At 37.3% G+C, this 23,537-nt stretch overlaps 1 protein-coding gene across 1 annotated transcript in view; it reads right to left on the bottom strand.

Annotated features, from left to right (window-relative positions):
• Positions 1 to 23,537, bottom strand: part of LOC146775984 (uncharacterized) — a 548,205-nt gene that overhangs the window by 121,759 nt on the left and 402,909 nt on the right. Inside the window, exon 4 of the mRNA XM_085640019.1 lies at positions 20,946 to 21,014. Within this exon, the coding sequence (XP_085496145.1) occupies positions 20,946 to 21,014 (69 nt within the window). The remainder of the gene's footprint in view (positions 1 to 20,945; positions 21,015 to 23,537) is intronic.

Here is a 23,537-nt window from a genome sequence, read left to right as displayed (position 1 = left end):
ACTAATGTGAAAACATGACTCTGTGTGCATAGAGGAATTATAGGCAGAGATTTATTGCGTCTTGCTCTGGTGATTTCACAGTTGCATTAGATGGAAAGGGGGAGCGAATTTTTGGGGGAAGAAGCAGAGGCTTAGCACACACCCATGTGCTTGCCGTGTATAGTCATGCACAGTATTTAGAAGCCAGTGGGGTTTTCAGGTTTAAGTCTGTAATGCAAATACATTCAGCATCACTAAGGCTGGTTGCCCTTGCTGGAGTGTAGGCAGACACAGAGAATACACATGGTGGTGGTCTGAAAAAAAAACAGCTTGGACATGTGCAATTAAATAAATTTTTAAAAAAGGTTTCATAATGTGTCAGTCTGTAAAAGTGATTTTCACTCGGCCCGAAAAAAAAAGAGTAGTAAGTGTGCTTTCAAAATGGCAAAGAAATTTCGTTTTGGGACTAATGTGAAAATATGACTCTGTGTGCATAGAGGAATTATAGGCAGAGATTTATTGCGTCTTGCTCTGGTGATTTCACAGTTGCATTAGATGGAAAGGGGGAGCGAATTTTTTGGGGAAGAAGCAGAGGCTTAGCACACACCCATGTGCTTGCCATGTATAGTCTTGTACAGTATTTAGAAGCCAGTGGGGTTTTCAGGTTTAAGTCTGTAATGCAAATACATTCAGCATCACTAAGACTGGTTGCCCTTGCTGGAGTGTAGGCAGACACAGAGAATACACATGGTGTTGGTCTGAAAAAAAAACAGCTTGGACACGTGCAATTAAATAAATCAAAAATAGTGGTTTCATAATGTGTCAGTCTGTAAAAGTGATTTCAAATTGTAAAAAGAGATTTTCACTTGGCCCTAAAAAAAAAGAGCAGTAAGTGTGCTTTCAAATTGGCAAAGAAATTTCGTTTTAGGACTAATGTGAAAACATGACTCTGTGTGCATAGAGGAATTATAGGCAGAGATTTATTGCGTTTTGCTCTGGTGATTTCACAGTTGCATTAGATGGAAAGGGGGAGCGAATTTTTTGGGGAAGAAGCAGAGGCTTAGCACACACCCATGTGCTTGCCATGTATAGTCATGCACAGTATTTAGAAGCCAGTGGGGTTTTCAGGTTTAAGTCTGTAATGCAAATACATTCAGCATCACTAAGGCTGGTTGCCCTTGCTGGAGTGTAGGCAGACACAGAGAATACACATGGTGGTGGTCTGAAAAAAAAACAGCTTGGACATGTGCAATTAAATAAATTTTTAAAAAAGGTTTCATAATGTGTCAGTCTGTAAAAGTGATTTTCACTCGGCCCGAAAAAAAAAGAGCAGTAAGTGTGCTTTCAAAATGGCAAAGAAATTTCGTTTTGGGACTAATGTGAAAACATGACTCTGTGTGCATAGAGGAATTATAGGCAGAGATTTATTGCGTCTTGCTCTGGTGATTTCACAGTTGCATTAGATGGAAAGGGGGAGCGAATTTTTGGGGGAAGAAGCAGAGTCTTAGCACACACCCATGTGCTTGCCGTGTATAGTCATGCAAAGTATTTACAAGCGAGTGGGGTTTTCAGGTTTCAGTCTGTAATGCAAATACATTGAGCTTCACTAAGGCTGGTTGCCCTTGCTGGAGTGTAGGCAGACACAGAGAATACACATGGTGTTGGTCTGAAAAAAAAACAGCTTGGACACGTGCAATTAAATAAATCAAAAATAGTGGTTTCATAATGTGTCAGTCTGTAAAAGTGATTTCAAATTGTAAAAAGAGATTTTCACTTGGCCCTAAAAAAAAAGAGCAGTAAGTGTGCTTTCAAATTGGCAAAGAAATTTCGTTTTAGGACTAATGTGAAAACATGACTCTGTGTGCATAGAGGAATTATAGGCAGAGATTTATTGCGTCTTGCTCTGGTGATTTCACAGTTGCATTAGATGGAAAGGGGGAGCGAATTTTTTGGGGAAGAAGCAGAGGCTTAGCACACACCCATGTGCTTGCCGTGTATAGTCATGCACAGTATTTAGAAGCCAGTGGGGTTTTCAGGTTTAAGTCTGTAATGCAAATACATTCAGCATCACTAAGGCTGGTTGCCCTTGGTGGAGTGTAGGCAGTCACAGAGAATGCACATGGTGGTGGTCTGAAAAAAAAACAGTTTGTACACGTGCAATTAAATAAATCAAAAATAGTGGTTTCATAATGTGTCAGTCTGTAAAAGTGATTTTCACTCGGCCCGAAAAAAAAAGAGCAGTAAGTGTGCTTTCAAAATGGCAAAGAAATTTCGTTTTGGGACTAATGTGAAAACATGACTCTGTGTGCATAGAGGAATTATAGGCAGAGATTTATTGCGTCTTGCTCTGGTGATTTCACAGTTGCATTAGATGGAAAGGGGGAGCGAATTTTTGGGGGAAGAAGCAGAGTCTTAGCACACACCCATGTGCTTGCCGTGTATAGTCATGCAAAGTATTTACAAGCCAGTGGGGTTTTCAGGTTTCAGTCTGTAATGCAAATACATTGAGCTTCACTAAGGCTGGTTGCCCTTGCTGGAGTGTAGCACTGTGGACATGGGCTTTTTAAAAAATCTGAAAAGTGGTTTCATAATGTGACAGTTTGTAAAAGAGATTTTCACTTGCCCAAAAAAAAGAGCAGTTTGTGTGCATTCAAATTGGCAAAGAAATTTTGTTTTATGACTATTGTGAAAACAAATGTAGTAATATATTTAAATACAATAAAGGATTTTTTTTTTAGTTTTTTTCAGGTATTGCTGAAGAACAGTGAACAAAATTTAAGATGCCTACAAAATCTCGAGCTCAAAAAACGCTAAAAAAAAAACTATATTTGAAGACAACTGGAGGACCAAAGTTAGTAGAAGATGCTCATGTTGGGAAAAAGAAAAAATCTTCTGGTAAGCAGAAAAAACAATTTCTTAACAAAATATTCAAAACAAAGAAAAATGTACAAAATGTCTGTCCTCGGAAAAATGTAACAAAACATAGAGAACAGCAAAAAATTGAGAATTTAGTTAATGCAAATATACCTTCTGCAATTGAAAAGTTTAACATAAACAGAAAAACAGCGTTTAAAGAGATACGTAGAAAAATGTTTCAGAGAAGAGTTATGTCCAATTTGATAAAGGATGTAAAGAAATATAAGCAAAAGGCAAAATATTACAAGAGAAAAAAAGAAATTGAAGCCATTGCAGCAAAAGCATTAGAATTAAAAAGGAAACTATTCATATTAATTTTGAATAGGATGCGTACATTAGATAAAATGGTTAATGTACTGAAATCACAAAGCAAAAGTAAAAGAGTAGTGAACAGAACAAACTTTTGTAAAGTGTTTTTAGGAAAGTGGATGCATAGTTCAAGTAGTGAACCTTTTTTTAATGAAGAGAGCTATTTTCAAAGTAATAGTTTGCTGCATGCAGTTGACACCAGAGGTCGTTCATACGAAGTAAAAAATGGTTGCATAATGGAGAAGGAGATAATGGTTCCAAGAGATGAGGTACAAGTGATGGCAGATGAGGCAATGGGGAGACGTCCTAAAGCCCCAGTGTACACTTGGAATTGTAGTAGTATTTGCACTGTGCGTCAGGAATCTATTGACAGATTTCGAGAGTTTCTAAGAGAATATAGTAAAAAAAGTGTAAAACAAAAGATTAAGGTGCTTCAAAGTCTGGATCCATGCAGAGTGAGAGAGAATACTGGTTTGCAGGGTCATTCTCTTGCTTGTCTATCTAGAAAAGTGTGCAATAGTGTTTTCCATCATTTTAGGATGCTGGCTGTTCATCATACTGAAATGAGAAAGTTTGTGAGACGGTTGTATTTTGCCAAAAGTCCAGCAATAAAGTTAAATGAATTGAATAGGGCTCTGTTCCGAGGAACGGTATCAGATGTAGAGAAGGTTGTTGATGAAATTCAGTTTTGTTACTTTGGTCCTGAACAAAACAGTGCAGAGAAGGACACAGTAAATGAGGCAGAAGTGGAAGAGAATGTAGAACCCTCTGTAAGTAACACATTTAATGATCACATAACAAAATTTGCAATAGTCTCTAATGAAAGACCAAATGTTACTTGTATTTGTTGCCGCAGAACTCATTATAGAAAACAAACCAGGAATGTTGACCTCTACAGAAAGAGTGAAAATGAAGATAATTATAAGTGGATGGATTTTGCCACATATATATTTCTTGAAAATTGTTTTGAATTGGGTGAAGATCAGCGTATTTGTAAATACTGTTACAACAAGTTAGAGGAAAATAGAATGCCGACCAGAGCTGTACATAATAATTTAGAATTGGATGCTATTCCTGCTGAACTTTCTGAATTAAATACATATGAGTCTATACTCATTCAATGTGTTCATCCGTTCCAGACCATAGTACGTATGGAGCCAAAAACTGGTAAATTACCTCCTTCAGATTTACTGAGAGGTTTAAAAGGTAGAGTGGTGTATTTGCCCTTGGATTTGAAAAAAAATATGGAAACTATTGATGCGGATACTTTGGAAACTGAACCATTAATTATTCTGGTTAATGGTGTACCTACAAAGAATAAGAAGATTTGGCAGGAGCTGGTAGATGTGCGGAAAGTACAAAGAGCAAATTTGTATTTGAAAAAAAATAACAAATGGTATGAATCAATTTATATAGAAGAAGAAGAAGAAGAAGAAGATTTTCAAGAACACACAGAAACACCAACTGGACAAATTGAAAAAGTGGACAAGTCAAAGGAAGAAGAAATTTATGAACATTTTAGCATACATCCTCTCCATTCGAAAGAAGTTATGGGAGACAATATTGATCTCTTTCAGATGAAGAAAGCAAAAGGAAATCCCGTGAGTGTATGGGAGGAGAGCTTGGAAGCTCGATGTTTTCCCCAGCTGTTTCCTAAAGGAAAAGGAGGACGATACGATGAACGTCCAGAACAGATTCCAGCTTCAGAGTATCGGACTACAAGACTATATGCTGAAGATCCCAGATTTCGACAAAGTATTCCTTATTTGTTCCATCTTTTATTTGAAAGCGACTTGTCTGCACTGTCTTATGCAGTAAATCACATTTTAAAAAGTGGAGTACATTTACAAAATGTGTCTGCTAAGGATTTTATGGAGAAAGTGCAGCACCGAGATGATCATTTGGAAACACAACTGATCAATCTGATGGCTTGTCAGCGTGGGACAAATGAATATTGGTACCGACGCCATGGTGAACTAAAATGCATGTTACGCAATTTAGGAACACCAACATGGTTCCTTACCCTAAGCTGTGCCGAGTACGCTTGGGATGATTTACTAGATTTTCTACGAGAGGCCAATTCAAACATTAAAAACATCGAATACAAGACAGCAGGAGAACTGTGCTCATTGGATCCGGTTAATGTTTGCAGATATTTCAATCATAGATTTGAGGCTATGATGTCCTTCATCTGCAATAAAAAAAATCCACCCCTTGGAGAAGTAGTGGATTTCTTTTGGAGAAAAGAGTACCAGGCAAGAGGTGCTCCTCATATTCATATGCTGCTGTGGATCAAGGATGCCCCAAAGTTTGGAACAGATACTGATGAAGCAGTGTTATCTTACATTGAAGAATATGCAACATGTGGTATACCAAAAAGCAAAGAAGAGAACAAGTTAAAGGAGCAAGTTCTACGTTTCCAAAGTCATCGGTGTGGAAAATACTGTCGACGGAAATACAAGAGCAAAGAAAAATACTATACTAAATGTCGATTTGGATTTCCTAGACCTGTTCTTTCAAATGGAAGAGTCAACAGTTTTATGTCAGCTGTGAGACATACTATCACAAGAAAATCACCTAAGAATACCTACAACCTTAAAAGAAAAGAAGAATCAAAAAATATAAATGACTACAACCCAGTCATTTTATCCATGTGGAACGCTAACATGGATATACAGTATGTAGCTGACAATTCCATTGCTGTTGCACGATATGTAACGTCTTACATTACGAAATCAGAAAAAACAGAATTGAAGGAAATGTGGGAAGAGATTTCTCACGAGAAGACTGTCAGTAAGAAGCTGTACAGTTTCAGTTTGAAGATGTTATCGCATCGAGAAATTGGATCCTACGAATGTTCAGATAGGTTATCTTCTGCAAGTCTCTACTCGAAGTCAAGAAGAATAATTTGGGCAAGTTTAGGCCTTGCAGCAATGAGAAATCGGGTACTGAAATCTGTTGGAGAAATTGAATATTTGGCCGAGAATGACCCAGAAAGTACAGATATATTGAAAACAAACATGTTGGACACATATTATCCCAAGAGAAGTCATCATCTGGAGAACATGTGTCTCTATGAAGTGCTGCAGAACTACATTTATTCACGGAAAGCTGCAGAAGACATCAACAGTGGAAAATATAAAGTTGTTGGTGAAGAAGGATGTTTGGTGAAGCAAACCAAAGGAAGTTTGATAAATCACCGGAAGCTGAGTTGCGACACAACCGACAAGAAAGAATTTTACTACTTGGCTCTTTTACAGTTGTTTAAACCATGGCGTACAGAGGATGAACTACTGGGAGAATTCCAGAGCTATGAAGATTCTTTTAATGCTTGCAAAGACAGCATACAATGCAGTACATTCTCAACTTATCTGCAAATGTTAAATGAAGAAATTGAACAGGAAACTACAATTGCAGCAGAAATAGCTAGAGACAGTTCTCAGGACAGCCAAAGTTCAGGAACATACAGTCAAGATCCCCTAGGACAACCAATCGTTGAAAATGAAGCATCAATAGCCATGAATGAAGTGGAAACGGCTATGAATCAAGCTCAAGAAGAATTTATAGACTTACAAAATTTGGAAAGACAACTGAATCAAGAGCAGCAACACATTTATGAAGAGATCAAAAACAAAATTGATCACGGATTTCTACATATAAAAAAAGAGTGCTCATGCACATCATTTCATCCAATCAGGATGTATGTAAGCGGACAAGCTGGCACTGGAAAAAGTTTCCTAATTAAAGTCATCAGAAGCTACCTAAAGCAAAAAACGGATTCTACTTTGTCTTGTGTGGTTACTGCTCCAACTGGGTTAGCAGCATATAACATAAAAGGAATCACCTTACATCGTTTGCTAATGTTACCAGTGGAGCATGAGAACAAAATACAATTCAACAAGCTAACTGGAGAAGCATCCTTGGAAGTTTCAAGAGTATTGAAGAAGATGCAAGTTCTCATTATTGATGAGGTGAGCATGGTATCAAACTTAATGCTTGCCTTTGTGCATTTAAGAATGCAGCAAATTTTGAAAACAGACTATGACGTGTTATTTGGTGGAAAACACGTCATAGTTTTTGGGGATCTTTTGCAACTTACTCCAGTTAAAGGACAACCAGTGTTTAATACTGTGACACATGAAGACACGAAGAAGTCATTGGGAAGCATTGGAAATACAAATATTTGGTCCTTCTTTGAGTACAAGGAACTTACAACTAATATGAGGCAAGCAAACGATGAAGAATATGGAAGTATTCTGAAAGATATCAGAATTGGACTACTCACAGAAGTTGGGAAAAAAGCATTACAGAGTCGGCTGCTACATAATTTATTTCCAAAGGAAGAAATAGTTGCAGAGAAAATATACAAGAATATTGCAGAAAACAAAAGTGTCATCTGCTTAATGCCAACTCTACGTGAATGCTCAATATTTAATGAGGAGCTTTTGAAATTGGAAAAGGAAGAGATCAGGAAATTGGAAGCAGTGGACAAAATTGAGGATGGAAGAATTACTGTCACAGTAACAGGCAAACTGAAAAATAAATTGGACTCACTAGAGAAGAACATCTCCAAAACAGCAGGATTAGAAAAAAATCTATATGTTTGCATGAACTGTAGAGTATTTTTAAGGAGAAATTTGGATGTTGAGAAAGGCTTAGTGAATGGAGCGATGGGAAGAGTTGTGGGTTTTATTAATTATCAGAAAAAAGAAGGAATTGAATGTTTACAGATAAAATTTGATCAGATAGATGAAGTTAAAGATATTTGTCGTTGTACAGTTCGTTTTATGCTTGTGAAAGACTTATATGTACGTAGGAAGCAGTTTCCGTTTTCTCTAGCATATGCTGTAACTATCCACAAGTCTCAAGGATTGACTGTAGATTGTGCATTTGTGAACATTGGTTCAACTGTGTTCAAAGAAGGTATGGCATATGTAGCTTTGTCACGAGTCAAAACATTATCAGGTTTATTCATGATAGACTTTGATGACTCAAAAGTTAGTGCTGATACAAACTGTGTAAAGGAGTATAATAGATTAAGAAGAAGCTATGCTCCTCATTTAGGTCAGTATCCTGTGTTGGAGAAACGTGTAGTTTCTCGTAAAAGGAGAAATGAGAATATCTGTAATGAAGATATAGAGAAGAGGAAAAAAAAGAGGAGTGATGTAATTGCAAGCAAAAAGAAAAAGGACAATGAAGAACAGGTTGTAGGATGTCATTTTGAAAATAGCTCTGGTGTCAACTGCTACGCTAATGTAGTGCTGAATGTTGCATTTTATCTGGAAAGTTTGCAAGAGCAGATAATAGTAAATCAGGGAAAAAGATTCTGTTCAGAGCTGAGTTCCTTTTTCAAAAGCTGAGTAAAGATAAAACTCAAATAGAAAGTGCTACTGATATTAGAAAACTTTTAGATGTATGTTCAGGACGAACACAGTTTTCTCAAAATGAACAGCAAGATGCACACGAATTTTTGATGTATTTTCTTGAGGTAGTGGAAGAAGAAGGAGTTCCCATTGACATTTTTTTTGGTCTCTCTTATAAATGGGAACATAGTTGTGATAATTGTTATAATATATGTGGCTCTATTGTTGATAATGAAAGGTTTATTTATTTGACATTGCCAGAGAGTAAAACAGTCCCTTTTGCAAAATTAGTTAAAGATGCTAATCATAGCATGAAATGTGGTGAGTGTAATTCTGACATGTTTTCAACATTAATTTTAAGGGAATACGGACAGTATGTAATTTTAATGATGCAACGATGTAGAGCTGATGGTTCAAAATTGGATACTTTAATAAAGAAGTTTACAGGACAGCAATTATCAATTTCAGGAAAAACTTTTGTAACTGTTGCAATAATTTTCCATGATGGACCTACTGTTACTTCTGGACATTACACAGTTTATCTAAAATGTGAAAAAGGCTGGACACTGTGTAATGATTCCCAATTGATTTTCAAACAACGTTTGCCTTTTGATTTAGCAAATTCCTATCTAATCTTCCTGAAACCTAAATTTTAGAGAGACTTGGCAAGATCTGGACAAAATAATTTTACCATTTTACTGGATTACCATTGCAATTTTGTAGAAAATATATTTTTAAAATTATCATTTGGCCTAAAGGAAAGATAACCAATTGTAATGTGGACTTTTTTAATTTTTAATGCAATTTTGAAAAACCAATAATTTATAGATAATCGGTAACTTCTGCACATTTTAAATTTTGGAATGCTATTGGACTGCCATTGGAAATTTTTTCAAAAATGATTTAAAAAATTACTATTTGGCCATGTGGAAAATTAAGCAATTCTATTGTGGACTAAATAAATTATTCAAAAAATTTTCGTGAACCAAAATGTTACAGAGAATCGGTGAGATCTGGACAGATTAAACTTTAGAATTTTAATGGATTTCCCTTGGAAATTTATTCCAAAAAAAAAAAAAAAAATACTATTTGGCCTAAAGGAAATGAAATCAGATGTATTTTGGAGTTATTTGAGATATAATATTGTGATTATACTTCTGAAACAAACATATCAGACGGTATTTTAAAGAAATAAGTATTGTTTTTAGATGATATTTTTTTAGAATAATATGCATTTCTGTAATGATAAGTTTAAGTGAGAAGAGATTCTGGGCTTTTTTAATACAATCTTTGAGATTGTTATTTTTTTTTGCCCGCTGTAAAATGATGAATGCAATTGCTTTCACAATTTATAGTGAAATGCAATATATTCTGAAAACAGCAAAAATAAGGCAAAAATATTTTTTTGAAAAAAATGTAAATATGTATACTGTATTATAAATTGTTAAAAAAATATTAATACTTTTTTCTTTTTTTTCAGATCGATATAGAAAATTTTCGAAAACTACAACCATTTTTAAAACTATTTTTTAAAAAAACAAATGAATAAATATTTTTTTGAGTGAGTATGGTAAGTCAATAATAATAATTGTAGTCTCTCAAGGACCTTGTAATGTGATAATTGATTTTTAGTGTTTTTTTTTAAAAAATAAAAAAAAGGTACGCGCACCGTACGCGTACGGTAAAAAAAAAAAAAAAAAGGTTTTAAAAAACATATGTAAAAAAAAGATGAAAGATAAGGTTGGCTCTTAAAAGAACCGTTGTGTTCATGCAGGGACAGAGGAAAGGAAGCATGGGAAAATCATTCAAAGCTACAAATGTGCTGATCTATTTTGTTGTTCACTAGGGAAACACTGGTCTCCCTATGACAAATTAGACCTTTACAAAATGTGCAATGAATATCAACCTTCCGAAATCGAAGGTTCATTTCCAGAGGGCCAGCAAAAGGAGATTCTCCCCCCACAGATGAAGGGCTCACCTGACCTGCAGAAGAAGGAGTAAGCCCTGCAGGTGATGGTCCAGGCTGAGCTGCTGTGGATGTACTGGCTCGTCTTTCTGAAGAGTTACCTCCAAAAAGATGACCATGTGTCCTTCTGTGTACATCCTGGAGGTGTCTCTTCATGGTGTGATTCCCAAAGGAATACTTCCTGTTAGGATTACCTCTAGAAAGTACACGCTTACACAGCTTGCAAGTAACTAAGGGTGCATTCACCTTTTGCTGGCCTTCTGGAAAAGTAAAATAATCCCAAACATAAGAAGGCTTTTGTTTCCTCGATCTCTGCCTCAAGACAGTGCTGCTGGTGCTAGCCTCACTCTCAGAAGAGCTCTGCTGTTCTGCCATCGTATCCCAAAGACAAACCAGCTCCTTCTTCCAAGGGATCACAAGCAGAAATGAGGGGAATGGGTGTGGTGTAGGAGAGTTCTAGAACTGAAAGTAGTTTCAACCAATCAAAAGTTGTGTTTCAAGATCACATGACCTACCGTACGCTTACGGTACGCTTACGGTACGCTTACGGCAAAAGTGCGCATGCGCGTAAAAAAGACACGCGCTTGCGCGCATGCGCATAACAGTCACTCCCCGGCACTTCCGCGTAACGTGCGCGTGTGGCGTAAGCGCGCACGCGTCCCACGCGCAGTACGCGCGGCTACGCAAAGTGCGTAACTATACGCAAGCAGCGTAGATAGATTACGGACGTTGCGTAAACCGTACGCTTACCGTGAGCTTACGGTACGCGTACTATAAAAAAAAAAAAAAAAAAAAAAAAATCTGGTAATAGATTTTACATGTTTATTTTAAAAAATATATTAAAAAAAAATATTTAAGGATTTTAAAAATTTAAGCATAGTCTTTATAAAATGAAAGAAAATTAAATTAAAAATATGTTTGAAAAAAATGAAGAATAAAAAAAAAAATTAGCATTTAAAAAACCTTGCAAATTCACTGAAAAAACCATGGGTTACACACACGTTATAGTTAGGAATTAGCATTTAAAAAACCTTGCAAATTCACTGAAAAAACCATGGGTTTCACACACGTTATAGTTAGGAATTAGCATTTAAAAAACCTTAGAAATTCACTGAAAAAACCATAGGTTTCACACACGTTATAGTTAGGAATTAGCATTTAAAAAACCTTAGAAATTCAGTGAAAAAACCATAGGTTTCACACATGTTATAGTTAGCTGGACATTTTACTCGTAAAAAACCAATGAAATTCCCCCGTTATAGTTAGTTCAGCTAACTATAACTCGCGCGCCCGCAATGCACTGCTGATGACGTCACATATTACATCACTCATGACATGGTCAGTGACATCACTCATGACATCACTGATGACATCTCAAATGACATCACTGATGACATCACTGATGACATCATCCTTGTGAAAGAGTGGCAGACCTCCTCTTCCCCTAATATAACCTTTGATACACACATTCAAAAATAGAGACTAAAATTTTCAAAACAATGGACATACCAATAACAGTTACAACAACCTCTTCAGTAATTCTAAGATCCACATACACATCCACTCATTCACCAACAGCCCTGTACAGTCACTCATACATGTACTCACTCATCATATGTACTCATACACCTGTATATCCTGTTACACAATGCCACTCATCCATAGAGCTACTCACACACATAGTCACTCATGCTAATAAAGAATCAAACATACATTTACTTGCATATACAGTTATACACACACCACCACACTTACTTCTACGGAAACTTACACATACTTAGTCTTTTAAACAATCACTTATAGAAATACATACTTATTCATACAGGAACTCTTTCAATCTCTCACTCTCACATATACTCACTTATATACACCAATAGTCACATATACTAGTTTAAAACATATGTAGTTGCTCATAAAGACATTATTGAGACAGTCATTCACTCACTAACACACCCATACACACACTCATCCACCCATGCAGTCCTGCACACATGCTCTGTTCAACACATACAAACAGTGAGTCACTCATTCATGCACCTATGCACTACGTCATACCCCCCACCGAACCATGCAGACACTCAGACTAATACTCAAAAAACCAACTAATAACCTATATAGACACCCATGTAGCTACTCACCAACTCATGCAGCCACTTATACACAAAGTGAGAGACTGATACAGATATTTACATATTTAAACATTACTCACTAAGCCATGTATTCACTATGATACACTTAATCAGTCAGTTACACAATAAATTTTTCAAAAAGAAATCATCCATTTAGACAGTAATATACCCATTTATTCTTCCATCGACCTTGAGATATACATATATAAAACATATTTAATTTTCAGAAAAACACACATTCACTGGATGATGTCATCAGTGATGTCATCAGTGATGTCTTTTGAGATGTCATCAGTGATGTCATGAGTGATGTCACTGACCATGTCATGAGTGATGTAATATGTGACGTCATCAGCAGTGCATTGCGGGCGCGCGAGTTATAGTTAGCTGAACTAACTATAACGGGGGAATTTCATTGGTTTTTTACGAGTAAAATGTCCAGCTAACTATAACATGTGTGAAACCTATGGTTTTTTCACTGAATTTCTAAGGTTTTTTAAATGCTAATTCCTAACTATAACGTGTGTGAAACCTATGGTTTTTTCAGTGAATATATATATATATATATATATATATATATATATGTATATATATGTATATAACATTCTGAAACTTTTTAGAAACACTCAGTCACTGGGTGATGTCATCTGCATTGCGGGGGCGCGAGTTATAGTTAGCTCAGCTAACTATAACAGCTGAATTTCTCTGGTTTGTAAGAGTATAATGCCAACCTTACTATAACGTCCCTGAAACCTGTGGTTTTTTCAGGGAAAAAAAATAAGATAGATAGATAGATAGATAGATAGATAGATAGATAGATAGATAGATAGATAGACAGACAGACAGACAGACAGACAGACAGACAGACAGACAGACAGACAGACAGACAGACAGACAGACAGACAGACAGACAGACAGACAGACAGACAGATAGAGATAGATAGATAGATAGATAGATAGATAGATAGATAGATAGATAGATAGATAGATAGATAGATAGATAGATAGATAGATAGATAGATAGATAGATAGATAGATAGATAGATAGATAGATAGAGTGAAACAGCGAGGCTCTTTTAGCTTCTTTCACAATGCCATTGATTACATATACCGGCCATTCCTGTCTAATCCTCTGTAGTATACAGTAGGACTCCAATCATAAAAACAGAACAACAGCAGAAATATTGCCTTTGTGATCAGCACACTGCTGTGTCCAGCACAATATTACATGAAGTGTGGCACTCAATCACATAGCTGGCACGTAAGAAACTGTGATTGCACTTCACAGCAATGCATAAGTACACAGTTATTGAGAGGCTCCTGTTACTGTGCTACCAATTTCTCTCTGTGTTTGATTTAGACTACTTCAGTTTCTAATATGCCCACTTTGCTAATAACAGCACCAACAATAGGCGGATCACTTCTTGGAGCAATTTCTGTAGGTTGAAATAATTATATAGTTTATGTCACTCCAGGGGAAAATAAAACGTATCTGCAGCCCCCCCATATTTCCAATGTGACTACTCTTGTGGTCAGCTGTGGTGACATAAGTGGCATTACAGAAGGAATTCTACATGTTCTTAAATCATTTCAAAATGTGCTAGAATCTAAGGCTGGTAAAAAAATCACAGTGCCTGGAATGATACACACCTTAAATTAATGCAGTCTGAATATATGTGTTCACATGCCTGACTCCCTAAATAATCATGCAGATTAAGGTAACAATCAGGGTCAGGGCAACTGAAGGATGATTGGCAAAATAGGGCACAGAATTGAGATTAGGATGTGGAACACTGCATGTGCAGATCGCTTGAACCAGTTATACCATAATCCATACTCAGATACAAATTGGTCATGCGCAAGTATTTGACTCTACATACAGGAGGCTCTAACTGTATGTCTCACAAATATTTACATAATGAAATACGCATCCTCCCCCGAGGTGGCCTGCTAAAGTTGTTTAAAAATAAGTTGCTTATATTTAGTCTGTATAAGCACCTGTTGAGACCCAAGCCCATTGAGAAAATATTTACATGTCTGGTCTCTCTTTTATCATAGCTCATTACAAAATAAACTTACAGGACTAGTTTCAACAGACAGTATCGTGTGAAAAAGGTGGGAAAATACCAAATGTTTGGAAATGTCATGCATAAAAACACAAAACGCTTGATTTTCAGCAGGGACTCCTGGTTAGCAAGATCCAAGGAGGGAGATTTGTTATCCACTGTCAGGGATCCATATATTGAATGCTGCTCCTCACCCTGTGCCTCCCCTTGAGTCTAACCACAAACATTTAGTAAATGAAAAAGTATTACATATAATAGAGTACTTTATTTCGGTTAAAATTAACCATCAAAGTGTACATACAAAAATACAATAAAATATGTCTAAAAAGTAAGTAAAATAATAAATAATATTGCACATGCCCAAGTAGTACATATAAGACCGTGGGGAAACAGGGCAGAAAGGATAGGAATGGAAGAAACACAGGTGTTCAACCTGTGTTCTTGACCACTCCAAAATGTCCTCTGAGGCAAATCCACCACTTATTTAATATGAAGAATAGGGTTTTATACTATAGAAAAGCAAGTAATATTAATAAATGAACCGATGTACCAGCCACAGAAGGGTATGGAAGAGCATGACACATGCGTGAGTACGAGTATTCATGTAGCAGACCCAGACAGGGTAAAAAGGATGGAGCATCAAGACTTCAAAAGGCAATGCCCAAAAACAAAAAACCGGAGAAACTACAGTGGTTTCGTCAGGGTGAAAATAAATACTTGAAAGCAGAGTCAATCAAAAAAGGTTGCTTAATACATGGCAAAAATATGGCAATAGTTTCCTTTAAGGAATAGAATGCATGTTAAATGACGTTGGAACACAAAATTACACAACACTCGCTAGTAAATGCTGGTAAAGTATCATATCAACGTTTTGACCCTGACAAAGCATTATTAAAATGTCATGGCGGGTCTTCTTCAGGACAAAAAGGGATGACAGCCCAGCATGGGGGTGGGCTCCCTTGGGCGTTCCTCTCAGAACTGGTGTTCATCAAATTAGTTCCTTTTCTCCGTACTGGGCTGTCATCCCTTTTTGTCCTGAAGAAGACCCGCCATGACATTTTAATAATGCTTTGTCAGGGTCGAAACGCCAATGGTAATATATGGTTCAGCCTCACCAAATCTCATGGTTCAAATCATTAAGCAAATGTGCTAGTTACCAGAGATATTGTGTGTTTCCCTGCTGTTCTGACCATCTCTTAATTTCCTCTATCCCACATTGTATATATGCACTGCACCACTATCACTGAGCACCAAATGTCACTTCAATTCTTGTCACTCTAATTTTTGTATCTCATTTTGACAGCCCTTTAAATACGTGTAAATACACATGAGAGCTTCAATTTATATAATATAATACTTTACCAGCATCTACTAGCGAGTGTTGTGTAATTTTGTCTTCCGTCATTTAACATGCATTCTATTCCTTAAAGGAAATTATTGCCATATTTTTGCCATGTATTAAGCAACCTTTTTTGATTGATTCTACTTTCAAGTATTTGTTTTCACCCTGACTGAACCACTGTAGTATCTCCTATACATACCCAGGTTCTGAGGGCCACAGGGTCACCCCATTGTTGTTATACAAAAACATAAAAACATGCTCACAGAGGGAAAGCTGGGTGTGAACTGGTACCCTACTAAAGGAGTCCAACAAGAAGCGCTGTCGCTAGGCAAAGAGGTTTTGGTATGAGCTGTTTATATACTGTCTCTGCTGCGTTTGATCAGGAAATACACCTCCAATACCTTGGATATGAAAAGTCTCATTCTTCAGATCAAAAGAGACACAACGATGGAGAGGAAATATGACTTACATGCAATCTATCAGTACAGTTTCCAGCATGAGACTGGATTCCACATTTTCCAGGTTTTTCAATAATACTGGGTGCGCTTCTGTCATATATGTTTCTTGTGAGGAGTGATGTCATGAAATCTTGTACAGTGGCATGAGTGGCAACATGGAAGGCCACTTACAAAATGCATAGATATACATGCATTCTCAGCAAGGCTTTCAGAGAGCCGTCTTCATCCACTGATATTTTGTGATGTCATCCATATTTTGTTTCCAACCACAAAACATATAGAATGAGACAGTGGCTCCCCTCTCTGTAAATAATAACATGCATTTTTCCTATACACATCAGGTTACAAAGTAGTCTCATTCTGTACCAAGGACTCACAGGCCCATATGACCTTTACTTACTTACTCTTTTTATCTTATTTAAAGTTGGGTTTTTTGCAAGGTCTTGGCAGCTCCCTAGAAGATACTATCTGGCCCTTGCTGCTGCCTGCAGTATGCAAGTTCTGTTGCAAGCACTGCAATGGCACCCATCTTTAAATGGCCTTAAAAGAATTTGAAGATGGCCGTTCATGCAGGTGCATATATAGTGAAACATCTTTAATTTGGCTATAAAACTATTAAAAAATGGCCGCCAATGCACATACATGTGCCTGCAGAAGGTAATCATTTTTAAATTAATTTTATTGTACTTTAGTAAAATCATTCAAAGATGGTCTCCCATGTGTGCAGACACACGGGTGGCTACCTTGTAATGGTTGTTGTTATGCTTCACCAGAAACTATTCTGAAGAAACAAGAATTTTTTAAAGCCAGTGGCTCGGGACCAACACCAGACCTATTTGGCAATATTTGTTTTGACATCATGAATGTCACTATTATCCAGTTGTTATCGACATTGTCAAAATGGCATGTTGTCAACAAATTGGACAAAAAAAGTTATTTGAACGTCCAAACAGAGCACTACTGCAACTTTTAACATTTTAAATATTTAATAGTAACAATATAACATGTAATAACAATGATCAACAATTCCTTGCATGAAAGCAACAAGCGCTGCATCCCCCAGTTATCCCGAAGATGATTTGGGTCCCAGCAACAAAAATGTTTTCAGTTACACATTTTAGGATTTGTGTAAAAGTGGTGCAGAAAACACAGATTTCAGACTTATCTTTTACGATGCTCACTCTAAAATCCCGTAAAATAAGGTTCTTTCTCTCCCTCTTTTACATTGCATTTATTCACTGTATGACATTAAAATGCATTACTAAACATCAGATCCTTAGCTACATTTCTTGGGGGAAATTCCAAGTCCAACAATGATTTAAACCTCTAGAAACCTTCAAAATGTGACATTATAAACGTGAGAAAAATCTTCCAGATCACTTGGGTAAAGACCTGAACAAATTATTTTACTCAAGGGGCAAAAAAGAGTTTGACTCATACTGACATATTACACTAATGACTCCTCAGTCCACAAGAACCGTGAAATCCTATCCATCATTTAGTTTTGCGAGATCTTTGAGAAAATAAATGCCCTAGTTGGCATTTCAAAATGTATGTTATTGAGAAAAAAAAACATCGAGGTCTATCGAAACATAATAAAAATACCTTCATTTTTTCCTCAATATCATAAACATGGAAACAGTTAGCAAAATGATTATTCACCAATAAATAGTTTTCACTAAAATTTCTAACCTTCAGTTTACAAGACAATGCGCTGAAGCTTAATTGTGTAATTACTAATTGCTTCATTGTCACTTTTCATGGTGTGCAATGGATGTTGAGTCAAAGAATGCTAGTGGTGGCAGAAGTGACACCATGCACCCTTTGTACCTCATGACATTACGGTATTGACCCCTGGGTTAAGCTTTACACTCAAACGTCTGTTACTGGCTGGTGAGGAGCAAGGGGAGGGTGAAACAGTGGAAGCCTCAGAAAGCAACCAAGATTTAGAGACCAGTTTGCTTTTAGGACCTTCTGCTTCCTTCATGACCCTTAAAGAGGGATATCAAGGGCAGTGTAATGTGTACCAAAGGACAATCAATGGTAACAAATGTTATTCCTAGTTTGTCCTCATTCCTATACATGGGTGTGGCCTCTTCTCAGTGAAAGTGCATTTATTCCAATAAACACTAGTTCCATCAACACAAACTCACTCCTTTAGGATTATTTGTGTCGACCTTTTGTTTGCCTTGGCTGGAGTAGAAATGGATCATTCACCATGGTTATGCGTACTCTCCCTATCACCCAGTAAACCCTAGAATCAAGCTAAAATCAGAGGATATGAAGATGTTCATCGTGAAATTGGCATTTTCTGTCAAAATGAATTAACCATCAAAGCTTAATGCTGCTCTAGCTACAAAATGATCCATACGTAAATGTTCTACTTCAGACTAAATAAAAAAAATATATAGAAACATTTATACATGGGAAAATGGAGTTAATACAAAATATTCTAAATTCGTGCCAACACAGGTACACAATATTTGTGCAAAATTGTTTTCCCCATTTAAGTTGCAAGTGTTGTCAGGTCCCATATTCAAAGTGTGTGTGTCACAGATGGCCATCATATGTAACCCTCTAACTACCCTTTTCTGAGCACCAAAATCTGATTAGACCTGCCTGCAGAGTCATGTCCATGCAAAAGATGACGCCGCCCTCCTTCAGTGTCAGAAGCTGATTTTTTCATCTGGGACATGAGGGGTGATAAGGCTTCTCAAGTGATGGATCTTTGTGGGCTGTTGAACATTTGAGCTGGTAGAATGTAAAGAACTGCTATGCATAGAGTTGACTGGTAAAATCTGAAAGCTCTGTGAACTGTAACTTGTAAATGAACAGAGCAGAGAAGCATGTGAGAGCATTTCTTCAAGGGGATGTAAGGGGATTCGTTTTATAAAAAAAAAGTGCACATAATAATCCATATTATACCTAAATTGGCTGATTGCCAATAGATTCAGAATGGACACTCATGAAATATGTCAATACTCCAATGATCTGCCAAGCAAGCCTGAACACTCCCAAAGGTTTTGAGTACTTACCCTCCAAAAATCATTTTGAAAACATGGTGGCAAAATGAAGCATTTTCTAGCAAAACTTCAAAATTGTGGCTTAAAGCCACAGGTATTACAGGCAGTCCAATGTATGTGGATAATCAATTTCACTTGCTGTATCTTTTTTATTTAATGTATAGCTTCTTTCTTCACTTGTGCATTCTATTTTACACAATTTGCCGCCCTACAGTAATAAATCTGTTTTTCGTTTACTTTCTCATCTCCCCCAGGTACTTATAGCTTGGCTACATGTGCTCAACTTGGGCTTTATTATGATCCTGCAGTCTGTCTTCCAGACTACATACCAACCTTATCTTATTGCCGGTTTTGAAGAGACCCAGTGACCCCTCACCTCTCATCACACTATTGGGTCTCTTGGAGGACATGGCAGGATGTAGGGGGTATGGTCCCTTGTTGGACTGGGCACCGCAATACCAAAATAAGATATTTCTAGTGCATGGAACTCTACATATCCTCCTGCTCTGGGGGGCTGCCATGAACTAGTGCGTGCAGTGGAGGAGCCTATACATGTGGCCCGTGGCTCCCCCAAAAGAAAAAGTGTGGCAAACGGTGAGAAAATTCTATGCATTTAAGTAATTTGGGAAAGATGCTTTCTATTGTACGTCTTTCCTTTAAAACGTATCTTATCACTTTCACCATACAGTTTCTTTATGTACATGACAAAGTCAATACAAATTGGTATATAAAAAAGTAGAACCTTTGTGATGCCACAACCTATATTTAAAACAGAATACACACTGCCATTGCAGGCAGCAGGGCCTGTGCAGTGAGAATCTGAAAGAAAGCTCAGGCAATGGCTGCTACTTGAACCACCCCCCCCCCCCCCCCCCCCATTTGTACCACCACTGCCTTCAGCTCTATTTTAACAAGCCCACGTTATAGGTAGCATATTTACTTGTAGCTCACCAGAGTTCTCATTTTTCACTTTCTAGTAGAATTAAACACTGTTAGTTTCAGAGTTCAGTTTGCTGTGTCAGGCTGTCATCAATCAGGCTTTCACTGCCAGGAAACTGTGTCAGGCTGCAGTGCGCATTCCACACGTTCCCTCTATAAACCGGAAGAAGTTTGGTCTGAAGCCACTCTTGGTATGACGACTGATGTTATACTTTATATGATCATGCCTGGTTCTGTGATGTCCTCTCTGATATATTAAACAGTTCACCTAAATCCCTGTAGCCACCCATCCACGTACAACACTCAAGGCCAGCACTTACAAAAGGCATATACAGCAGCAGCTTAAGGCCACCACCTCTAGTCAGTGCCCAAAATGACACCAAAAGCCCCAAAAGAGCCAGAACCCTTTTTAATCAAGGTGTGGTGAACGCACCAGCATACAAATGCTACCTTACCTAGAGCTCTGACAATCCTCAGATCTTTCCTGACAGCACTCTGTTGCTTCCATAGTCATTGTATATGCCCTATATAATAATACAATAAAAAGAACATTGTTGAAACTGATAAGATCCTCATGTTCAAGGCGATATCATGGCTTACAATTATAAAAGAACTGCATAAATACATATATTCTATGCAGCAATACACACAATGACTATGTGACAGATATTCACTGCAAATGGAATACATTCAGAGAATAAACACAACCTGAACCTCCAGTGACATAAATATGCTGAAGACAAGTGTGTGCAGCTGGTTTCCACAATTACGTTTTCTAACTGCACACGAAAAATACATGAATCGCATTATTTTGGCCACCTCTCGAGAAAAAAGGTTTATTTAATCGTTAGTCGTCTAACCCCTTTTTGCCCTTTTGTCTCACATTTGCAAGAAGCGCTTTTCTTTAACTAAAAAATATATTTTGTAATGCATCAGGATGGGAGGAAAAATAAAAGCAGGTGCTGGGGAAGGGCCCAGGAGAAAACGTGTAATATGTATTGGCAGCCGAGCAAGTCCCTATGTGGCCTTCAACAAACAAACTATGCACGAATTGAACTGACATATTTACAGTCGTTATATTATTTCACAACCCAGACACGAAATGTTCTGGATTAAAATTAAAATCGTTCTTCTGACTGTCCTTTACGTTTTTAAATACTCTGGGAAGGGCCTCATTTCGCAAATTTATTGTCTGTATGGATTTATGTATTGGCAAACAACTTGACCCACAATTAAACAGCATATTTCAGGAAGATAATTTTTAGATAACAGAGTATAAAAATGAATATAGAACCCGTTAGTTATAGAAAAAAGCTTGAGATTCTTCTGGTGTTTTTTTCTATGTGACTCGTATCTGATATTAATAGCAGTATCCTCTACTGCTAAAAAATAAAAAATAAAAATAAAAATTGCCAGTATTAGCAAAACAACATTTAACGTCCCCAAATAAAAAATAATTACGTTTGTACATAGTTAGTTTTCTTTATGCTTACTAACATAATGTGTACTTTTTCAACTTCAAGTTCGAAATGGTTGGCGTGGGCAGCGGATGTAGTCTGGTCAACAGGAAGTGCGGTTTCTCTAAGCAAGTTGGGTGTAGAGGATTTAGGGCAATTGTAGCAGGTGGGAGGTGTGATTTACCAAGACAACTGTGGGCCCAAGTCAGTAAGGTATGCAGCTGCAGTTCCCTATGCAAAAATCATTTTCAAATGCAATTTAGCGTCAGTGGTCCACCCAGTGTCAACTTGCACTTGCAAATGCATTTACTCGTCTACCAGTAGAGCAGAATTTTGAGTGCGAGTACATCTGTTCACCGGGCACATTGTGGGGTTTCTAGGGTGGGGACAATTCTAAAAGTAGGTAAACACCCTCAAACTTGCGACTATGTGGCACTCACAATGGCGTAGCTAAACCTACTGCCACCCTAAGTTTGCCACCTGGTGCAGGTTCAGAGGAGGAGATGGCTTGCTCACTTCCACCCCCTCAAAAAAGAGTGCTGCCACCTGCGGGAGACCACTGGGCACTCAGAAACCTTTGGTAGGAACATTCACACCCTGGACATGGTTGGAGAATTACTACTGTCAAGAGTATGATTAGTTTTGTAGCTAGAGCTGGAATGAGATTAATGGATTCTTTTTGTTTCTTTCCTATGGAGAAACAAAACAAACATGTAAGTGATTTGCACAGTGTGAATTTACCATTGTAAATAGATTTACTCACACTTAAACTCTACCAGTACAGCAGATTTTTAAGTATGAGTATATCTGTTCACGGGGGCAGATATCATGAGGCTCTGGTAGTAATATTAAAATGAATAATGAATTCCACAGCAATCAGAAATGTACACAGATCATGAATGTAAGCCTAAGAGTGTAAGGTGTGTGAATTGGCAGTATGAGGTACGTCACCTGGGCCAACTAATGGTGAATGGAGGTAGGGGGTTTTAACAAATATTCTGCCATATTGAGATCAGCATCTGCACCATCAGGTATGTTGCAGATTAAAGGAACTAGATCAAAATGTATAATGGGTGAGGATCATTAGGCGCTTCCCCCAAGACTGAGAAGTTGAAAGTTCCATAAGGTATATATGTGTGAAATTTCTTTTAAAAATCGGGATATGATAGTCTTTTAAGAAGGGCTCTCTTTAAAGTCACCATGAAGTCAGAACAGATGCCTATCAGTCTGAAGAAGGACCATGTTTTCCCTTTGTTTTTTAGGTAAAGTGTTCTAAACCAGTGGTGAGGTGCTAGGGATGTTTCCGCCACACAAAGCTGTCCTTAAGCTACCACACACTTTTACCTTTAGTAGAGTGCACAAGTTAGAAAAATAAGGCATGTAGACTAGGTGTAGAAGCCATTAGAACTAGGCCAGGTTCCCCAAAATGGACACCATGAGTCTCTTACCAGATGCAGATGTGAAGCCCTTGGGTTCCCCAAACTTCTACCATGGATATTACGGGATCCATCAACACAACATTGCAGCTGTGTAGTGCTTGTGTCCCCTTAATCTCCATTCTTTTTTTAAAAAACGATTCAAATGGAAGAA

Source organism: Triturus cristatus, chromosome 12 (genome assembly GCF_964204655.1).
Source record: "Triturus cristatus chromosome 12, aTriCri1.1, whole genome shotgun sequence".
NCBI classification, from domain to species: Eukaryota; Metazoa; Chordata; class Amphibia; order Caudata; family Salamandridae; genus Triturus; species Triturus cristatus.
This window is presented reverse-complemented; position numbering and strand designations above follow the sequence as displayed.